The sequence below is a fragment of the Xenopus laevis genome, chromosome 4L, assembly GCF_017654675.1.
Source record: "Xenopus laevis strain J_2021 chromosome 4L, Xenopus_laevis_v10.1, whole genome shotgun sequence".
Classification (NCBI taxonomy): Eukaryota; Metazoa; Chordata; class Amphibia; order Anura; family Pipidae; genus Xenopus; species Xenopus laevis.
This window is the reverse complement of record NC_054377.1, coordinates 94,325,190-94,349,253: the sequence shown is the minus strand read 5'-3', so window position 1 is coordinate 94,349,253 and position 24,064 is coordinate 94,325,190. Positions and strand designations below refer to the sequence as shown.

At 36.2% G+C, this 24,064-nt stretch overlaps 1 protein-coding gene across 1 annotated transcript in view; it reads left to right on the top strand.

Moving 5' to 3' along the window:
- astn1.L (astrotactin 1 L homeolog) overlaps positions 1–24,064 on the top strand; it is a 187,724-nt gene that overhangs the window by 72,065 nt on the left and 91,595 nt on the right. Inside the window, exon 3 of the mRNA XM_041590491.1 lies at positions 15,311–15,498. Within this exon, the coding sequence (XP_041446425.1) occupies positions 15,311–15,498 (188 nt within the window). The remainder of the gene's footprint in view (positions 1–15,310; positions 15,499–24,064) is intronic.

Below are 24,064 nucleotides of genomic sequence, written 5' to 3'. Positions count from 1 at the left end.
TCTATCAGTTTGCATCCATGCAGGGAAAATATTGATATTGCCATTAAGACCCCAATTTAAAGCTGCTGCTTGTCTATTAGGTAATCAAGAAAACACTCCCATAATGTAACACAAGAAATAATCTTACCTGGATAAGTCTCACTTACCCCTACAACAACTGTTTTGCTTCATACAAATTGAACATTACTTTACCTCTCTTTCTGCTTCTGCTAAATACAGTACCCCTCCCTATGTTCATTAAATACCTGAATTCTAAAATACAAATGTCTACCCTTTAAGTGGACCAATGGGACTCCCCCCCTAGATTTAACTCTCATCCTACAGAAGATGCATAAATGAAGAACAAGACATGTAATAGGTTCTGTTCTTAGGGGTCTTTGCAGTTATTTACTTGGTGATAATAAGTGCATTGAATTAATTTCTTCATAGCAGGCTTAAAAATGTCTATTATTGTACAGATTAAACATAAATGTCTTGTGTTTTATATTCAGTGAGCTCAGTACTAAGCCCAGTTTCCAACATTTACACATTAAAATCTTTGGCCTTTAAGCAACATCTTTTACAGTATATTGACACAAATAATTTGTTTTGGATCAGAAATATGGACGCTCATTGCGGCTGCTTTTAAAACTGGGATTAATGAAAACATCCCAAATAGTGGCTGCATTTATTAGCCCTGTGTCATGTCACTTCACCAGCTTTTTAATGGTAGCTATAGTTTTCATTATTTCTGACAATGAGATGAAGCACGGCAAGAGCTTGTTAAGATTTCTATTCAACCCTGTCCTTCACCTTTAACTTTGAAGAGGCCAGCATCTCTAAAAACACAGTCAGGATTCAGCACTTATAAATCTGTCAGTGGGACCTCTCTGTCTGGCAGGAATACTCCAATGCAAATCAATTTTATTAGCACCTAGTGTATTCTACTTTGTTTTATGTCCATCGTTATTACTACTTCTAATCATATCCTTTGAAAATCGTTCTTTAGCCATTGATCAATGTGCTCATTAAAGTGGGTAAAGCAGCAGAGCTTGGAATCAGTTTCACTTATCTATGATAAAACCTATGATAAACCTCCTCTTTAAAATGCATTTGAATCTCATAAAAGATGGTTTATTTAATTAATATCAATTGTTTGTCACATGCCATTAATTAGACGTCCATGACTGACCAGGTCTAGTTAGCACTGAAGGGAAAGATATAAGCGAGTAGCAGTAAAATAAGGAAAATTTAGGGGGTAACTCCAGATTATACTATTCCCGGATTATTACATCATCAGGCTAGTTGGGCAGATTATAGCACTGATATTATACCACTGATATGTATATGAGATATTATAAATTCTCATATACATGCACATATACATTCTAAAATACAAAGTAAGAAATTAAGGTACAACAGCTATTTTTTTTCCAATTAAATCTAGTAGTAATGCTGAGGTGTTGTCCCATGCCACCAGTAGTGTAGTCATTAATGAATGCCAAATTAGGATGAATTCATTATATCTCAGACATGTTCATTCTAAAACCTTCCAAATGTGCACTGACTAAAGCTGGAGCACATGCCACCCAAGTAAGTACCCTAGTTTTATTAGTAAGAACCTGCTTCATTATACAGTCGCAATTCTGTTCTTATTTTAAGAGCTGCTAAAGCAACCAGATGGAAACCCAATTTAATGAATATTACATTTTTTGACTACTAGAAAAACACATTTCTTTGGTTTGTTTGATTTAAAATGTTCATATTATGATTTGCATCACCATGCATTTGTAATAATGGTATGTATATCTGCCTAATAGCAAGTTCTTACAATTGGTTATTGGTTAATTTGTATGCAATAATAATAATGAGTCGTCATCATCTCCTGAAATATATTTTAGTCATCCTCTGCTTTGTACTTATCAGATGTTTCAGCTTAAACTATTCTGCATTTAGGGTACTTGGATCATTTCTCCATACAGTAACCCATAGCAACAATAAGAGATTCACTATTAGAGCATATTTGTATTCATTAATATTGATAAATGAGTCAGTGGTTTTCGCAGTCTGAATGGTGAAGCCATGTTATTTGGGTTGCACGGCTCCTTTTGTGTGTTGTGACACACATAATTCTGAATCAGTTAAACACACTGAAGGCAAGTAGGAAAATGAACCCTTGTCAATAGTAATAACACTCTAATCACTGAATGTTTCTTTTGTCAGAGTAGGAAAACACAATATAATACCTTTATTTCTTTTATGTTTTTCTTTACGTATTTATGTATTCTTAAAAATAACTGTTACAATAAAAGGTAAACATCTGTTGTTCATTTAGTGGCTGGCACAAGTAAAGAGATCTGAATGGATCTACAGACCAACTCTGGTCATTGTTAATAGTGGCATTTCGCCTCCCGCGAATGTTTTTACAAAACTGTGTTCACAATTTGCCAGTGAAAAATCAGCCGCAACCAAAAAAATTTATTGTGCGTCACAAAATTGAAGCGTACATAAAAATTGTTGTACGTCAAAATTATTTGGACGCCCATTGACTTAATGCATTTGGACAAAATAGTCACGCATATAAAAATTGACTTCAATGCATTTCGCGAATTTACGCCTATCACTATTGCATTCCTCAAACTGCATGAATATAGCTTCATTAGTATTTTCATGACTCCTAGCATTGCTCAACCCTTGTCTACTACTAATTAACTACCTAAATAATTAAAAGTGTGACAGTATAATTGGATTATACTGGCCACAGCTTCATTGGTTCACAATTTAGTTAACAAATAACAATGACAGATCAAGTACTGTATTGTAAACTGTAAATGTTTCAGAACTTTAATTGCATAACAACAGTTGAAATAACATTATGACATTAAATACACTATCAGTGTGCCCTACCCAACATGGCAATTTCTAGCTCAGCAGACATGCAGAACCTTTCATAGCCATAGATTGGTTTATTCCTCATTAAGGTTCATACCCCATCTTAGTTTCACACCACTTCCACTGTTAACATGAATACACTTACCATGAATACCTACCTTAAGGGGTTAACTATACTATAGACCAGCCCCATAATACTGTGACTTACAACATGAATGAGCACCAAGCTGACCTATCTACACCCAAAATCCCAAGCTACCCTAACTACAATTAATGTACCCTCTGCTCTCCAAGGCCACATAAGTGACAGATTAGAAAACAAACCATCAAAACAAATGACCTAGCTAACAGATCCTCCCACCTGCTTTAACTCTTTTCAGTAAGTTTCTACTTAAACTGACCTATCTCTGCTAAGTGGACTGACCTGGTCATGTATCCTAGTATGCCGATATACAGTGCTTACTTGATTGTACAGGTAGAACAGTACACTTCTACTATATCAGGTCTACTATTGGCAGCACAACAGGCCTGATAATCTATGATATCATTGATGTCCAACTTTTTTATTGCCATGAGTAGTTTACATGACATAACACATATCTGAAGGACCTATCATTTAAACATTATGATGTCATGAAGTCATCTATAGAGTTCTTGAGTTGGCGCTAATGATCATTGGAGGGTCATATATGGCCTGTGGCAACACTTTTTGACAAACCTAATCTCTGTGTTGTTTTGGCACAGAATTCCCTTTTACTTATATGCAAATGTTAACATTTTAAACTGGTTCATTCTTTGATCTTAATCTCCTATAATATTGAGGGCTGTGGGAATTGTTCTTCAACACAGAGTTTTGTGTTTGGCCAGTTGTCATTGAAACATTGATCCAGTGCACATATTATTGCATTGCCACTAATAAGAGATCTGTTTGTGCTGTGTAAGCTGGAATTACTTCTCTCTGTAGGCCTGAAACATTTGATCATTACATAGCATGCAGCAATCTTCTTGATGCAGAACATGTTTGAAAGCGAGATCATTTAGAAGGCAAATGGTTTGGAATAGAAAGAACTGATGCCTGGCTTTACAACCATCTATTTATTACAGGTGTTTATTGAAATGCAAAGCTGGAGGAAAGAATCTTGCTTCTTGCTCACGTCTGCATCAAAGGTGAAAACCTGGTTAATGGAATTCCTTGTATTTGTTGTGTGTCTAACCAAGAAAAATTTATGCTGCTGCCTGGCCAGCATATTTTATAATAACAATACATATTTTTTTCTAAATCATCATCCCAGGGCATAAAATATATGCCACATATGATATATGATTTGCCTATAAGCAGCAAGGCTACTCTTGACACAACTTAACCTTAATACTAATGTTAGTGGCATCCATCTTTAAACTGGCAACTGTCTGGCCTCAAGCCCAGCAGCATATTTCATACACAAAAAATGTACTCTTTATTTTTAACATCGGTATAGAAACTGGTAACATCCCCTCCTTTCTTATGTGCATTGAAATGTCTAGTCTCTTTGTTAGTGTGAAAGTAATAAACCTCACAAAGCAGGCAGATCGTTTCAGAAGGCAAACAAAAACTGAAAGCTAAACTAATGTGTGAAGGAAATGACCGATGAGGTGGCATTTGTCACCCCTTACATTTTCATCATTACTGTGATGTACTGTAATGTACAGAGACAAGCAGTGGAATATAAAAAGCTTTGTTGAAAATACAGTATATATGCACAATGAAAACCATTTTTCCTCTATATGAATTCTTTAGAAGGAGATGGTGTAAGTTTGGCACAGTAGTAAAGGTAATGACTTTTGTCCTCACTGTTTTCCTTTACCGATACCTGAAACTGTTATGATCAAGCTGCAGGCAATTCCCTTATTAAGGGTCTATGAAAGATCTGCGTCTTCCTCTAGATCAATGGTGAATCATCATCATTCAACCTTGCCTTTATGATCATGTCTCCTGTATTCTGAGATCTGATGTCCTCAGTTCCTGTATTTAAAGTTCCATGTCTCTAGAGATCCTGTATGTCTGTTCTTGCTCTTGCCCTTGTCCCCCATATTCTGAATTTCCAATTTTGATCAATTTCCACCAGCAGCTAAGATTGTGTTTATGTATATCGTACAAAGGACTGAGAGTTATTAAAAAAAGGTTACAAGATTTACAGCTAATTGACATATGAAAGGCACTTAATCCTAAAAAAAAGACTACACATAATTCTCTAGAGTACACTCAGTTTATTCCAGAATTGACTAAATATTTGCTTCACAACATTGGTTGCGACTATTCACAAAGGGAGAAATAGGGAATGCAATTTTGCCTGACCATTCCCCAGTGTCAGGAGAATTCTTACTTCCCAAAGCATGAATTTACTTGGCAAATAAACAAATTTATGCTACATAAGGAAACAAACAAAAGGCAGATTCAAGGTTGGTTAAAAAGTATATTGCAAAACAATAACACATTAGATATATCGGCAGGGACACTGTGGCAAACGCTGAAATGTGTCCTCAGAGGGAATTTGATTGCCATGGGCAGCAACCTAAGGAAAGAAAGAGAAAAGGAAGTGTCTAATCTTTTAATAGAAATAGCTATACTAGAGTGAACCCATAAAGAGAGTCTGGCACGAAAAACTTTGTTAGCCTTAGAGAGCAAAAGATTGCAACTTAAGGCACTACTGAATTATAGAGTACAAAAAGCCTATTTGAGAACCAAACAGAAATTCTATGAGTTGGGGGACAAGTGTAATAAACACTTTGCAAGAACAATAAAAAAAATCCGACCCCAAACAAATATCATGTCCATAAAAGACAATATTAATGAAACTCATTCGATACTAAAGGTATTAAATACATTATACATAACTCATTCAATACTAAATACATTATCTCCATATTTACTTGAATATTTTAACAGTATCGCTGAGAAAGGAAAATTCCACCCACAAGCCCAAGAGACCCAAATAATTGTAATCCCAAAGCCAAATAAAGACCCTCAACAATGTCCTAGTTATAGACCCATCTCTTTGATTAATATAGATATGAAGATCTATGCAAAAATAATAAGCAATAGAATCAAAAACTACCTACCTGAATTAATACACACTGACCAAAAGGGATTTGTTCCTAAAAGAGAAGGGAAAGAGAATACATTTAGAATTATCTCACTTATTAATCAGGCTAAAAGAAACCGATACTCCATCAATTATGCTTATTACAGATGCTGAAAAAGCCTTCGATAGGGTGTCATGGAGATTTTTGAGGGAAACATTAGTTGGTTTTGGATTTGGCCTAGTTATTTTACAAAGAATATTTGCGTTATATGATACCCCAACTGCCAGAATTAAAATTAATGGGATATTGTCACCTAAAATAACAAGACAGGGGTGCCCGCTCTCACCAATTCTCTTCACTCTTGTTATGGAAATTCTATTGGCACACATTAGGAAGGATTCTGACATCTCCGGCATTATAGCAAGAGGTAAGGAATACAAATGCATGGCTTTTGCAGATGATCTATTACTGTTCATCACAAAACTGCATTTAGCTCTGCCGAAGGTAATGGATTTATTGAATAACTTTGGAGAGCTTTCTAACTTTAAGGTTAACTATAGCAAGTCGGAGATTTTGAAGGTAAATATCTCTGAAGTTAAAGCTAAAGCACTTAAACAGAACTTTCCGTTTAAGTGGGCAAGCCCTGCAATTACTTATTTAGGAATTAAATTAAGGGCAGAAACAGGGAAACTATACCAAGAAAAGTATCTACCCTTAATAAGTATGTTTCAGAAATTATTAGATAATTGGAAAAAACGTTTATTGTCATGGTTTGGAAGAATACAAGCTATCAAGATGTTTTTTATGCCAAAACTATTATACTGTTTTCAAGTACTGCCTATGGCAATACCCCAATCCTTCTTCTCCACAATAAAAACAATGATACATAGGTTTGTATGGGAAGGAAATACTCCGAGAATAAAATATAAAGTATTAACAGCACCAGAAGAAAAAGGATGTTTAGGGCACCCTGATCCTTTCCCGTATTATGTAGCAGTCCACTTAGTACACATCTGGGACCGGTGTGACAATAATAAATGAAAAGACTTATGCAAATTAGAGAAAGATATAGTAGGATACCCAATTGAACATAATCTATGGACAGAAATAGATAAAATACCATCTGAACTATTACAACATCCCTTAGTGGGTACTACTTTGAAAATTTGGCATAAAAATAAAATAGAATATGGTTAACAAGAGCCCCATATATATTACAAACCTTAACACAAAATCCGGAGTTTCAACCAAGTACAGGGCTTTTAGCAGATGGGAGAAATGGGGAACTAAAACTACTAAAATAAGGGATTTAATTAGAAATAAGAGAATGATTTCCCTGGCAGAAATGCAAAAAAGATGGGGCCCAAACCCTAGAGATGGTTGGGGTTATACCCAACTGCAAGGGTTTATATACTCTTGATTAAATACAGATTGGGAAAGAATGGAAACCCTCTGGGAATCGATAATTACTTCTCAGAAAGAAATTATTAAACCACTATCCGAAATGTATAGTATATTGATTCACAATGTAGGGATTGGGGTAAAGAGTTAAATATTGAGATTTCCGAGGATCTTTGGAAAGATGTTATTAAAACTGTTTATAGAACTTCTAAAGCAGCAAAAAACAGGGAAGCCACATATAAATTGCTTACAAGGTGACACTATAGCCCAATAAAACTAAAAAGGTTATTTCCAAATAACTCAGGGGAGTGTTGGAGGTGTCACAGAGATCAAGGTAACCATACACATATTTGGTTAACATGCCCCCTGTTGCAGCAGTACTGGGAAAATATAACAGATGCATAGGGAAGATAACACAAAACAAGATTTTTATAGATAATCCAAGTGCTATAATTCTAAATCTGCACCAGGATACAAAGAAAGTAATAAAGGATCCACTTACTCTGCAATTATTACAATCCGCAAAAGTGATAATCCCCAAACGATGGAAATCAGTAGACCCCCCCAACTTTTAGAGAGTGGCTGATTAAAATAGAGGAAATAAGACAGATGGAAGAAATTACATTGCTAGTACATAACCAAAGTGAAAAATATTGGAAAATATGGTCACCTTGGGAGAATTATATTAAAACATTAAATCCTTAAAGGAGTAATTGTATGTTGCATAAAAGGCTTGTGTATTGAAGAATGGTTTGTGGTGAATTGTATTTGAACTTGATGTTATAATCAGTATAATGTGGATTATATGATCAGCGTACCCCCTTCATCCCTTTCCTTTCCTTCCCTTTCTTTTTATTTTCGGCATCCTATTCCCTAAAAATTTATATAAATAAAGAACTATATAAAAAAAAAAAGATTGTGTTTATGGTCCTGTTTAACGCAAGTCCAACAGAATGAGCTCATGTCAAGAAGAGGGGTGTATTTTCCCCAATGGTGGTTGTAGTCCCTGTACACAGTATACAGTATGTATTAAAGCTTCTTACTAAAAGAATGGGGGGGTTTCAGACCCACAGGGGCTGCCACATCAGGAGCCCCTATGCCCCCCCGTGACCACATACCTTCTTATCTCTTTATGCAGCCATGATTGGGGCAGGGGGAGGTCAGGGAGTAGTGCATAGTCTAGCCGGTTGTGGGGAGTGGGTCTGGGCCAGGTCTACCAGATTTTTCCCTGTGTCCTGCTGTCCCAGTTCATAATACAGGTCTTAAAAATGCATTATATGATTTGAAATTTGCAATGGAATAAACTACCTAATTATTAATAATTACATTTATTACGTACCTTTGAAATTGTCTGCTGGAGCTACGGTATGTTGTGTGATCTGTGGAGGTTTGGGAAGGAGCAGTGGGTGGGTTGCAGCAGGGTCAAAAATGTTGTGGAAAGAATGGAATTGGCAGAAAAGATGGAAGGTAGCACAAAAGGCCATTTTTCTGTTGAGTCAGAGGGGATTTGGGGTGCGGGATTGGCAATGTAAATTTTTATCACTTTCCTTTCATTTCTTCATAAAAAACAATAGATTTTGCTTTGGTTGAGATTAATGTTTTCAGCAATGTTTAATCACACAGTAATTGTTTCAAAAATGACACTACCATGCTTGATATATAACCACAGTATATACAGTACATGTTGGTGCTGCTTTGACATCACTACATTATTTCCATGAAGCATTGCAGAAACCCTCTGCTGCTTGGTAGAAAGGAAACTTGATAAATGGCTGATGAAATAAAAATTGTTCAAAACTTGAAAAATGCCTGAAGAATGACACCTGAACCTTATAAATAAGCTTTTAGTCTACCTTTCTGAAATGAAGCATATGCTTGAAAGAATTATATCTTTATTAAGAATACATTTACTGTTACTTTGGAGGGCTTTCCATGGGCCCAAGTCATAAATATTTTTAGAGTTTATATAAATGAAATAGAAAACAATGTTTTTAAGATGGACTGGGGGAGGGTCTAGACTAGAGCATATACAGCACATCAAACATGCTTAAAATATGGGATATATTAAAACAGCTGGAATGAAAATCTAGATAGTAGACAAATGTGCCAATGTGCATGCATACTTTGGATGCCACATTACCCCCAGCCCCTCCAATAACTCCCAACATGTTGTCATGTGTTGAGAGAGTAGCACCTTGATATTTTCACATATGCCAATGATTCCACCTGCCCTCACTCTGCCCTTCTCCTAGACACAAACACTAGCTCATTATTTGTTATGTTACTTGTCCTCTGTGCGTGTGCTTTTAGATAGTGTAACCTTATATATTGCACAGTGATGCAAGTCCTTACAGCTCTTTACAAATAAAGTTTCATACATACATACATCCTAGAAATGATGGTACTGGATTAAGAAATATGGGCCTTTAATCAGTTATAGGACTTAACACACAGACTAATAGAACGCAGTCTCATTTACATTTCTTAATGTTCTCTTAAGACTGTCCTTCTGTCTCATGAATGTCCAGATTATAGCGCTAGGGATTCTGTGAGATGTAGTTCAGCAAAAGGTAATTAAAACAAGTTGAACTTTGCTGTGATTCAGCTCCTTACTTCTATATTTTCTTAAAACTTTGTTCTGACAATTATAAGGAATATCAATATTTAGGTTTTTTAGTGTATGTGCATATTGCTGATAGCAGCAAAAAAAAAAATCAAGAATAGCTGTTTGTTCATTTGTTTTTGGCATCTGTAAGTGCAGATATCAGACATCTTGTTACACTTGAAATGAACAAGAGGAACAAGAGACAGTCACCTGGTATATATTGTAAAATTAATTGATGTGATTTAGTCTGTTACAAAGTATAGTTATATTATATGTTTTTGTATCAAGATTTCTGCAAGATATTGTGTATGTGTTTTTATCCCTTTACTCCCCAGAGATCCCAACAGTGTAGAACTTTAGTATATCCTAACCTGACAAAAAGGAAGTAATCAGTATAGTATAGTCATTAGGAAGCATAAGCTACTTGCACCTGTGCTCAGATAAAAGGATATCCTTCCTTAGGCAGGTCTATTGGGATTTTAGGGATTTATCCATGCAAGAGTTCCTTGGGAGTTGCAGTGTTAAACCTAAGGAGAGGAAACAACCGGAGCAGATGTCTAACCACAGCAGAGTAGTCCCATAAGACCACAGAAGACAACAAATTCACATTATAAGCATAACAGCAAATACAGGGATAGCGATGTAACATAATATTGGTTCAATATGCCCATTTATTTAAGTATAAGTTTAAATGGCTAATACAAGTAATACAAGTAATTCTAACAAGCACTTTACTAATGTCATAGGGCTGCTATATATAATGTAAAGTGCTATATTCTATGACAATGCATAGTGGAGAAAAAAGCAACCTTCCCATCTCCTTTGTGTGTGACTTGCTCTCATATCTAGTTATATATTAATACAATTCCATATTTTAACCAGTATAATAAATTGCACATTTTTAGTTAATTATGTGAAAGGAAACCATGATAGTCTGCTTGTGCTGCAGCAAACACATTCCCATCCCCTTATGCTCATAGTGTAATGCAACCCCATATCTCACCTTGTTCCATTGAGTGAAGTGAGGGGTTTCTGTTATTTTCCATAGTGGGCTGTGCACAGATTCTCTAGAAAGCAAATTAACTTCAAGTCAGAATCCATCACTTCATGATGGGACAATATGAGGGAGGGCTTGGATCACTCTGTTAGCCTGGGGTCGGGATCTGATCCCTGCAGCACAGACTATCATGTTTCTATTCAATCTGGGGAATCAGGTATGGCCGAGTAAAAAAATGCGTGTATATTTATTTTTGGACATTCAGTCCATGCTCCATTATCCAATGTGATTAAATGGAAAATTGTCTCCCACCCTGCCTAACTGGATTCTAAGCATTATACCAACATTTCACAGGAGGACATAATCGTGGCTTGTAAAATAATATCTGCAGAATGGTTTTAACTTCTATGTCCTGCTAAGAAAAGAGCTTTAGAAATTGAAAGGCACATAAATTAAATTATAAAAAAGCATGAGACATGTTTGTAGCAAAAACATTAAAATAATTAAAATGAATCAATGGTTTATTAAGCAAAAAGGTACACCCTTGGTTCTCTTAATAATTGAAGCAAATAGATCATCAGACAAGGGTATTTGAAAAAATGTTTTGCACTAACAAAACATATTACATTTCCCATTAGACGGTTGATATCACCACTGGTGTCTGTCCCAGCATATCAGATATTTAGAGGTGATACAAAGGACTGTACTCTGTCCTAACAAATTGAAGTCCCAACTCTGGCAGTTGCCTGGGGAAAACAAATCCCATGATTTCTCCTTAGTCACTGGCACGTAAATCCTTCGCCCAGGTTGACGTCTTTGCAGAACTAGTTTGTCAATTGCTATACTCAAATTACTGTTAGCAAGGCTTCACGTAGCAATGATTGCCTTAAGGTCTGGTCTTCTCTTTGAAACATCAGGTTGTCTGGCTTGGGATGAGCAAATTTTTTCGCTTGATAAATATTCTTGGTGAAATTAGCATTTTTGCGAGTGTCAAAAATATTTTGAGAATCTGCTCTAGAATTTTGTCATGTTTTGTTTTGCTGAACCCCCCCCCCCCCCGTAACTGTCAGTAAGTGTCAGGCTAGCCTTTGGCCTATGGGGTAGTGATATGTGGATTAGGAAAAACTCAACCAGCACTAGACTCTAACTCTCAAAATATTGCCATTGTAGGACCCGTGTCCAACCTGTACCTGCGTCTTCTCACTCTCTACACTACTTCTGTGTGTGCTTCTTGTTCTAAGAGAGGGAATCTTCGGGAGCAGTGGAGGCATGTACTTTCCCCAGTCTGACCCGCACCCCACCCCAACTTGCAATGGTCACCCAAATATCAATCAGAACGCCAAACTGGCGGTAAACCCACATTACAACAATCGGTTATATTTCCCTCTCACAGAGCTTATGTTTGTGACTTCCTAAGCAGAAGGAGATTTAACCCCATGACTCTCCTACACTAACATTAACACTCTGTCCAATTTTCTGACAAATGATAAATCAGCCCCTGTGTTTCAGTATGTCTTTTTACAAAGACAAATATTTTTTCTATTTATAAAAAAAGACTATTTGCTAGTTATTATATATATTTTCTCTGCCTTCCCTTAGGGGCCCATATCAAGTGCCTTCTCTGTCCTAAAAACCTGCCCAGCTAAGCAGGCAAGAAAAAATAAGCAACTAAAATATTCCTTTAAAGCATGATGCTTCCCTCTGCTGTTGGCAAGTTGGCAGTTGCAGAACCAGCTGGAGGGATAAGAATACAACAGAGTTCAAATATATGGCTTCATGCATGATATCGATTTTTCCAGTCTGTTTTCCAGTGGAATTTGTGTTTGACTGTGGGCACATTTCTTTCTTGTTGAATTTATATTGTATCATTTCAGGTGGTTAAATAAAAAAGCAATATAGATCAAAGTGTTGCAGAACCTGGGGGCAATAACAGAGTCCACATTTATGACCATTTAAAGGGCCACTATGCTGTAGCTAGTAGAAACAGAAGATTAGGCATATCCCTCTAAATGTTATATCTATAATCTTTTCCGTCAAAACTCCATTGGCTTCCAAAGCTGTAATATGGCACAATCCAAGACAGAGATAAATAAAAAGAGATAGGATGCAAAATGTGCCAGTTTTTACAGTGATACATAAAACTCAACACATAAAATGGTGTATTTTCATCACATTCATGTTTACAGAAGGCTTCCAATCACCTATGAATAAAAATAAGATCTGACATCAGTTTAGTTTTGCTTCTATGTGGCATGCATCGCTTAGTGCAAGCAAAGTGGTGCTAGCTTTTGATCATTTATACCCAGAATGCAAAAAGGTTCAAAAACAGAGATCAAGATGAGGATGGATAATAAGCCCAAAATAAATAAATGAAAACTTATAGTGTTGAATGGGTCTTTGTACTTTGTTTTGGCAGAAGATAAAGTTCTGTATCCATATCATAAGAGAGATAAAGAAGGCATAGTTTTTTTTCCCTATGCCAAGACCGTGACAGAATGTGTTTGCTGCTTATGTCTGAGTTCTGATATGAAAGGAAGAATAAAGAATTGAAGACTATGAGGGGAATATGAAATTAGGTTACAAGGCTCCAAACCTGCAATCTTTCTCCGGCGTATTGAGCCACACAGCTGGCACTGGCTGAAATATACCCAGCCAAATTGCTATGTATATACCCATAATTACTTGCATGTTTAGTGAATAGAACCCCCCCCCCCTTTGGTTGGATGATTTATTTTACATTGCTTATTTCAGAAGATATATTTATTTTAAATGTTATTTTATGATGCCCCTACAATTAAAATGACATTGACAGTTCTACTGTCAGGGTGAAATAAAGAGTATGTGCTATATAACTTACATTTCTGTAACTCCCCATATCTCGATGCAGAGCATGTTTCCTGCCCTGTAATGTGTCAGGAGAGTGGGATTGTTGTGTTGCACATCAGTGATGTGTGCTCTGCTCTGTCAAATCTCACAGGCTGCCCAATAAAGGATGTCACACCCCTGTCACAACAGTCAACATCTTGTTTTTAGATCTGAGAGCAATACTAAACCTTTATAAAAAAGCAAATGCCACCCGTGCAAACATTTTTAGAAGGTTCAATTGGAAGCCCCAAGAAATGTTTCCATGTTCCTGTAATTCTAACAAAGATGAAAAACATATTATCTAAAAGGATGGTGAGTGTAAATGCCCATGCAAATGGGGACTTTGTATAAAGATTATATAGTAGGGGGACAGTTGATAATAAGTATTATTCACCATAACGCACTGTTAACAAAACAAAACAATATCACACCTGTCCCCCTTAATCAGTACGGGTAAGGGGTATTCATGATAACACTGGCAAGGTCTCACACTAAGACAATAGCACTGGTTTTTATACTACTAATGGCACTTACACCATATAAATAAAACAGGAAGTTGTTTTTTTTCTCACATGGACATCAGTCCCTTAAAATGATATAAAATTTTTCCTTAAATAAGCACTAGGGTTTTTTCTATTTACTTACTTATTCATTTAAATTTTTATCACTGGAAGGATATCACTTTGGAACATTGGTACTAGCTATAGGCCAACATGGACACGTAGCATTTTTTTTTTTTTTTTTTTCTCTAACACTAGTAGAAACATTGACACCCAGTGGACGGTAACCCGTCCTTTATAATAGCAACACTAGCATAAGTTAACCCACATTCTCACGATGGATGAATATTGTATCTTCTTTGAATATTGTCCTTTTTTGTGGTGGGGGGCCCCCTTTTTTTTTCTTCTCTTTTCTTCTGGTTGATATTTGTAAAGTGTCTAATGGTAAATTGTAAAATTTGTAAAAGTAATAAAAATTTAAATAAACAAAAAAAAAAAAAAAAGAAAATAAGTATAATTCCCAGAGTCTAACCATAAGACTGCAATCAGAAGTTTGTTAAGTGCTGAATCATAACTTGAAATCTTTTCAACAAATAGCAACACATAATTTGACAAAATACGCTAATTGCTTGTTATTGTGTATTGTGCTTCAGGTGTCCTTTAAAAATGATACTCTGGATGATGATAATGCAATGAAAACACCATGAGATGTAATTTTCATGTTCTTTAAATATGGGAACCATGGTTTGCACAAACAGGATCTCTTCCCAAATGGGAACCTAAAGAAATTAACAATAATCAAAACAGTATTTGGTTAACAGTTAACACTTATGTTTGCATATTACATTGACACCTACTGTTTCTGTTTGTTTTCCCTTACAAATATGTATGTATAAGCTCTACAGGACAGCCGTGTCTTTTTTTATAGTTATATGTGTATTCTCTTTTCATTATTCTCTCTATGTTTAGGTTATGTAATATATTTCTATAACTTCTCCCATCATACAGAAATTGCAGGAAACACAGATGACATCCCACTTGTCCGCTGGAGGCAGCAGTGGCTTGAGAATGGAACCCTCCTCTTCCATATACACCACCAAGATGGATCTTCCAGTCTACCAGGACATGAAACTACAGTGGAACCTCAGGGAGAAGCTGCTGAAGAGGAGCTGAGGATACTGCACATTTCTGTTATGGTAAATCAAGGGCCGTCAAGCTCATTTCATGGCTTTGCACAAATGGAAAGAAATAAAAACCTGTATATCTGATGCATTTTAACTATGAAAAAATGCTCAGTTGCATTATCATACAACAAAATCAGTTTGAAGTGCCTCATACACCCAATTCAGCTGTTATTTTGTATTTCTATTATGTGCATGCTCAGTATAAACAGTCAGTCTCAGAATAAAGAAGTGCAGCAGGCACAGATTTTGTTGGTCTGAAAATTTGTAGCATTCTCAGCATTGTGATATCAAGCAGAATTAGAGGTTACAAAGATGTATAAGCTTACAAAAAAAAATAAAAAAAACAACTTCTGATTTGAAATGATTTAGAACGCAGAATATAGTGTATGTCAGTGGGATTGTTAATGAGACTATCAACTATTCGCCTGCTCCTAGGGTGACATACTGTCAATCACACCAAATATTTTGGGAGAGAGAGGGTGATAAGTATACTGTTGCAAACAAACCTTAAATCAGCAAATACTAATGGCGATTTTATGGAAGGTTTCATGCAAAAGCAAGTATTTTAGATCTATGACCTTTATCTCTTGATAGAATTAATGGATGGTTTCCTACTTTTATTGATTTCTTCCACTCCTTATAGTACTCTACCATTCAAACATCTGTATGTATGTAATACATGCTGACAGATACAATCACTGCCTGTCTTTCACACTCATTGAAGATCCCAAAATCAAACCAATGGCCATGCTGTCTCCCATTGAGTAAAATGGCAAACATCTGTCACCACAGGCAAAGGAAAGGTCTGAAAATGTTTAAGGGCTCATGTTATAAACACTTACTGCCAAGATCATCAGTGACAGGAGGTTATTTTATTTAATCCAATGGTCAGAGTTGCAGGTGATTTTCAGTGTTTCTAAACGCCTCATTTGACATTAGCCCAATACTGTACTAATTCAAGGATAAAACTTACTACACTTATCTAAGTATTAACACCGCATTTCTTATAATTTTGTTTTGCTGCTGCTATCCTTTGTCTATCACAGGGAAGAAGCGTAAACTCTTGCTTCTTTTTCCTACCTGCCTTTTACTTTATGCCTCTAAATCTCTGTCTCCTGTTTTTTCAGGTTCACTTATGTACAACTACTCACTGTTGCCTAGTAATTTTTTCTACTGTTTGAAATAGCATTGTACTCTTCTATCATCAAGAAATCCTCCCTTGATTCTACTTGTGTCTCAAATTATTATTCTATAGCTCTCCTGCTCTTTCCTGCAAAATTCAAGCAATCCTAATTTCCACTCCATCACTCTTATGCTAAACAATTGACACATAAATGCAAGGATAGGGGGCACTATGCTGTATATGACTCTTGTTTTCTGCTTGATATCTCTGCAGTCTTTGATTCTGCCTACCACACACACTAGAAGACAACCCATGGACACTTGGGGGCCCATTTACTTAGCTCGAGTGAAGGAATAGAATAAAAAAAACTTGGCATTTCGAATGTTTTTTTGGCTACTTCGACCATCAAATTGGCTACTTCGACCTTCGACTACGACTTCGAATCGAACGTTTCGAACTAAAAATCGTTCGAATATTCGACCATTTGATAGTCGAAGTACAGTCTCTTTAAGAAAAACTTTGACCCCCTACTTCGCCACCTAAAACCTACTGAGGTGCCATGTTAGCCTATGGGGAAGGTCCCCATAGGCTTCCTGGCAATTTTTTGGTCGAAGAAAAATCGTTCAATCGATGGATTAAAATCCTTCGAATCTAAAGATTTGAAGGATTTAATCGTTCGATGAAACGATTTTTCGTCCGATCAAACTATTTGCGGTAAATCCTTCGACTTCGACATTCGAAGTGGAAGGATTTACATTCGGCAGTTGAATATCGAACCCTCGATATTCGACCATATGTAAATCTGCCCCTAGTGTATTGATTGAAAACAGAGACCCATTTCTACACACCCAAATGCAAAATATAAATAAAAACAGGTGGTTTCCTCACTAAAGTCATGTTAATATTAGGTTATAATTTACAACATCCTTTTCAATGTGCAGAACCCTCGGCTGCCCCAGTGAATGCAACTCTGCCTGTGTTCAAGAGCACAGTAGGGGGTAGGATTATAGGTGCACCCCATTCCATAACTTGTATCATTCAACAGCAGAGGACCCTGCCCCTTGCACTGCACAGGCATTCCCCCCCCCCTGCAGAAGTGCTTGAGCAATAAATAAGCACTAAGGGCATGCTCTTGCTTTGCAGGTCAGGGATAATAAAAATTATGCCTAACATCACACAGGCATTTTTCCATAGAACCACGAGTTTATTACCACTAGGATTAATAATGTAGCAGAGGATGACTCTGCTGTCAAGTAGTAACATAGCTCCCACTAATTTAGTATGTATCACTGTAACTTCAGGACCATGTTAAACTGATATTAAAATATGTCATAACTGTTGTAAAATGATTTTGCCCTCAGTTGAGGTCTCATTAGCAAGCATCTTGTCTAGATCTGGACAATGAAATACTCTAAATCACTACTCATTAGGCATTAAAAGTTATTAGTAATCATCAATTAAAAGTGTATACATGTTATATGGCTATGGTATAAACCTGCCATGGAGGACAGAATAGAGGATGGTCTTTTAATGGTCTTTTAATTCAGAAATACACAATTTTACACAATTATTATTTTCTTATTACATTATTATAATTATATAAGCAATTACGGACTTAGCTGGTATTAGCAAGATAAAAAAAGTTAAGAAGATGGTGAGGCAGAATGACTGTGTAAAGCCACTTTTTGCCACACTGTAGGATATTGCAGTTTAAAGCATTGTTTCCTATGCATACATTCCTTAACACAACAGGTTTCTAACAGGAGCCGCTTAAGCTAATTAAGTGGATGGCCGTCCTCATCGACTTAAAATTTACCATATTATGTTAATGAAGTGTTTGTGAAAGTGTTCATGCTAATGAAGTGCTTCTCTAATTGTCAGCCTACACTATGACTGCAGTTCTATGATATAATTGTAGACATGCCATTGTATTTTTGTGCTTATAGTCCTGCTAGGATTTTGTATTCACATTAGGTGGGGTAGAAATTCATGTGCAGGTAGGATATGAAACACAAAATCCCCAAACGCATAATTTGCAAAATACAGGGCTAAGCACTGCCGTGATAATTTGGCAGAATAACATATTAATGTGTGTTGCCCAGGTAACAAAGCAAACCACATCCTTACATCTCTTTTCATATGGAAAACAAGGCTTTAGCTACTCAGATGATAATAATATTGTAGGGAAAGCAGCATTGTTCTACTCCAGCCAATAGTACTTTACTTTGAATAGAACCTTGAAATTGTAATGGTATTTCATATGTCTATTCAAAAGCCAAGTACAAGAATATAAGAATATATTACTTACGGTAGCAATCTAGGCTTGAACCGATGCAAAATGAGAGAAAGGAAACTCATTTGACATACTGTATAAGACGAAACAGGGAAATATCTGAAATGCGTGAGTCGTGGGAAAGTGCTTGAAAATATTGCCTCTGAATGCAGTTCCAGCTATTAAGCTGATTGTCGAAACATTGGAATCACATTAATGGACTAATTGTTTTGGGCAGGGCCCTCTTTACTCCTTGTATGTTCAATGAACAAAGCAATTTATTGGACAGCACAGTGTTTGACAGATGTTGATGATTTATAAATATGTGTTAATAGTAATAAATTATAACAACTGAAACACCTTACATGGTGATTATCTATTGTTAATTTTTAGTCTAGCCCTTTACAACCTGATTCCTCCTCCCTTTTGGCATCTGCTTGCATGGGCTGTCCCAGATAATTCAGGACAGTTGAAAACTAGGGATACAAGGAGCAGGATTATGCAATTGTGCCCCTCAATGCACTGGACCTTTATCAAAGTTTCAAGGCTAGGAATGAGCAAATGTTTTCCTCCTAGGAGAAGCTTAGAAAAACGTTTTGGCATGAACAAATGTACGCCTCCTATGAGAGGCTTAGAAAAATAACCAATGCAGTGAGTGTCTGCAATCACACCCAGGAGCATGAGCGACGTATAATTTATTTAAACTGATTTTATTTCAGGTGGAGTAGAATTTAGTGAATTGTCTGGCACAGTATATTATGTGCCTAAAATTCCATGGTGGATTAAGGTCAGCTAGAGTCCTAGGCAGTACTCAAGACATGAAACCCATGCCTTTATCACATTCTACCTCTATTACTGCACTCCTACAGTAGATTTGATAAGTTTATATGGGAATGGCTATTTGGCTGGTTGGCATTTGATGAATTGATCACTATCCAACGTATGCCTCTATGCTGTTGTCCAATACAGATCTCCCTTTAATAGTTCTCTCTATAATATGCCTCCTTGTTTCAATGCTGCATTAAATAATATTTACAAAAAATATATACTAAAAACTTAATTCACATATGCATAATAAGTGGCCCATTACGTTTAAAATAGTTGCACTTGCTTTGTAAATTCAGCCACTTCTATGCTAGATTTAAAATATATCTTAAATCATTATTATATTTTTATTTATTATTCTTCATATGTCATATGAACATTTATAAAGAATACCACATGTAAAGCAAAACACAACTACTTATAAATAGTGTCTATTTTCAACTTATTCTTAAAATGCCCATTTTCATCCATTATATTCTTTTCACTACGTCAGTTTCGTCCATCTGGGGGCCCAATGCAGTGGATTTTTCAAGGCCCTCCGTATCCACGGATACTGTATATATATATATATTTATATATATATATATATATATATATATATATATATATATATATATATATATATATATATATATATATATATATATATATATATATATATATATATATATATATATATAATAATTTTAATATAGTTCAGCTTCTGAAAAATGTTGGGCCAGCGATGGAGAATAGCTAGACTGCTCTGAATTAGCATATATTAGAAATCTTTTCAAATCTACAACCCAAAAACTGAAACAATGTGTGTGACAACTTTTTTTATATTTTTTTAATTGACATCAGGATTTCATTTTGTCAATGATTTTCTAAAAATAAAATATACTTGTATCCTGTTTAGTGATGGGCGAATTTCCCGCGTAATTCGCGTAACAGCGGAAAATTCATGAAACAACGCCAGCGTCTTGTTTTTGACGCCGGCGCCCGTTTTTGACGCCGACACCCGTTTTTGACAGGTGAATTTTCGTGGGCGTTTCGTGAATTTATTCGCTGGGGACGAATCGCGCAAATTCGCGCCTGGCGAATAAATTCGCACATCACTAATCCTGTTATAAGAACCTGTTGAATTCTGTTTTTACTATTTATATCCATTTATTATTGTGTAGGTTTAGATTAAAGCAGTACAGGTATGGGACCACGTTATCCAGAAAAGTCGGGGCCTGCGGTCTTCCGGATAAGGAGTCTTTGCTTAATTTGGATCTCCATACCTTAAGTCTACTCAAAAATCATTTAACAATAAATGAACTCAATAGGATTGTTTTGACTCCAATAAGGACTAATTATATCTTATTTGGGATGATGTACAAGGTACTGTTTTATTATTACAGATAAAAAGGAAACAGTTTTAAACAGTTTTAATTATTTAATTAAAATGGGAGATGGCCTTTCCATAATTTGGAGCTTTCTGCAGAATGGATCTCTGGATAACGGATCCCATACCTGTACTAAACTCTCCCTCTGATTTTTTTTAAACTAGTAGCTCCCCTACACTGCCCCAGCTGCCCCCCCCCCCAAATCAATCAGATTAGTTATATGTGAAAGATTCCGAAATCAAGTGTGTGCATCAGGGGTGATGGATTTCATGTTTGGTTGGATCACAGCTGGCCTCGTGCTCCAAGGTTCTGATCTCCAAACAAGAGCAAATGCATTTAAAGCTGAGCTGGTCTGCTAGTGTGCATGTTACTGGTTAGCAACCAAATATGTCAGCCATCAAGGTTTTTAGCAGAGATTTTTTTCTGTCATTAAATATTAATTTTTATAATCAAAGAGATAGTGTATTTTAAACATTATGTCCCTGGCATTTGATTGGGCCTTATGGGTGTCCTATTTATTTTCCTCCAGAACTGCAATAAGCACAATTCAGTTTTTCATACATGACCCAGGCATTGCCCCCAACATTCACTCTGAAATTAAAATGTGTGACAAATTATAATTTTTATCACAGCTTAATCAATATTACAGTAGTGCTAGAACATCAACATCAAGTAAATAAAAATAAAATATGTATCTTTAACCGTCAAATACAGGTAATAATAGCATACAAATTGTAATGCAAATGGTAGTGTACATATCACCTGAGTCCCAGTCAGCAGCATCTTCTAACCACACTCAACTAACTTAGAGCATATGTCCCCCAGTTTCACTGACTTTTTAGAACTAATATTTTCCAGGGCCTACCAGTACCTAGCCATAAGATCTTCACCCGGCAGCACTTAGACATAACATCTTTCCCATCATCCCATCCCCACTAATGTCCATCCATATTTATTGATGGGCCATGCCAGCCAGGCACTCTTGGTAACCTAGCCACCCTACCCGAAACTGCCAAACCGCCCCCTGTACACGTGCATGTTCACTGAAGACCAGGATGATGTGAGGAACAGGTGGTGGGAGATGAGAAGAGGACCCCCACCCCCTGTTGTGCTTTAGGCATGTGCCCCTTCTGCTTACCCCTGGGCCTGGCTCATTGTAGGGGTTTGTAAGTATCACCTTTGATATAGATCCCCATATCCCCCATCTTTACAAGATCTTCCTGGCCTGACAAGTGCCGTGCCTTCAACCTGAACAGTTATGCCAGTGTTACATATTCTCCATCTCAGAATATTATAGGCTATGCTAATAACTAGTGTAACAAATTGAAATTAAGTTCACCCCATATTCTAGAGAGGATTGTAACCTTTACTTTAATGCTCACAAACCTAAAATGGTGGTAAGTCAATTCCCTCTAAGAATACCTAAATCCCCAATTTCATTGGCATTCAGCTATAACCCAGCCCCAACATATAAAATGACCTATGTTTGTGAGCTGAGCCAGGGTCATACAGCCCCCTCCTCCAAACTGGTGCAAACTGGTGCTTTGTGGCTCACATATAGTATAACAAAGATAGCAAATAATCATTTCTTACGATACAGTTTTAATGGTAATGAGATAGGCGAAGAGATGATTTTTATTTCACTTTGCAAGTAATTTTTATGAAATCAGATGAAAAGAAATTGTAAAGCTTTATAGTGGTTTAAATGGTATTATACTCAATAATATCAATTTGAGAAACCATTTAACAATAATAGCGACATTCCATAAGAAATATTTTTGTTCTCTGTAACTGTTAGTTTCCTGTTCTTAGGCTCCTACAACATGCAGAAAAATGGTACCTGTGCTACCTTTGCACATTTAAGCACTATCAGACATTTCCCACTTAAATCAGTGGAAGACAGTAGAGGGAGATTTCCTGTTATTTTCAGATTGCTTAAAGGGGTTGTTCGTGTTAAGTTCATTTTACAATGGTAAATAATGTTCTATTCTTAGTCTTAGCACATTTTAATTTTGTTTTATAATTATTTGCCTTTCTCTTTTTTACCTTTTGCCAGGTTTCAAATAGGGATAAAAAAGGGAGGATTGCACACTCTATTCAAAATAGTCAAAAATTCATAGTAAGCCCTACATGGTTCAACCACACAATGGTCTTCATCAGGGGAAAAAAACAGTAACAAGTTAAAAAAACAGTTTTACTTGTTACTGTAGATTTTACCCTGATGAAGACAACTTTGTGATCAAAATGCGTAGGGCTTACTGTACTATGAGTTTTTTATTTAAATAAAGTTTGACTATTTTGAATTGAGTGTGCAATGCTTCCTTCTTAATTTTGAACCATCCCATTAAGTGTGTAAGTCTAAGGGGCACATTAATTAACCCTCGATATTCGATCATCGAAGTTAAATCCTTCGACTTCAAATATAATAAGTCAAAGGATTTACTGCAGTTCATTCGATCGAACGGTCGAAGGAAAAATCGTTAGATCGAACGATTTAATCCTTCGAATCAAACAATTCAAAGGATTTTAATCTATCGATCGAATGATTTTCCTTCGATCAGAAATTGCTAGGAAAGCCTATGGGGACCTTCCCCATAGGCTAACATTGGTGCTCGGTAGGTTTTAGGTGGCGAAGTAGGTGGTCGAAGTTTTTTTTAGAGAGACAGTACTTCGACTATCAAATGGTCGAATAGTCGAACGATTTTTAGTTCAAAACGTTCGATTCGAAGTCGCAGTCGAAGGTCGAAGTAGCCAATTCGATGGTCGAAGTAGCCAAAAAAATACTTCGAAATGCGAAGTATTTTTCATTCTAATCCTTCACTCGAGCTATGTAAATGTGCCCCTAAATGTATATTATAACCCTTTTCTTATGATATATGTTTGAACTCCTTAACTCATACCAAGAAAATGAACACATTGTTATAATAGTCACCTTGCTAGAGTTCAGATAGTATCCAGAGCTTTCAATTTACCTTCATTCTCAATTTG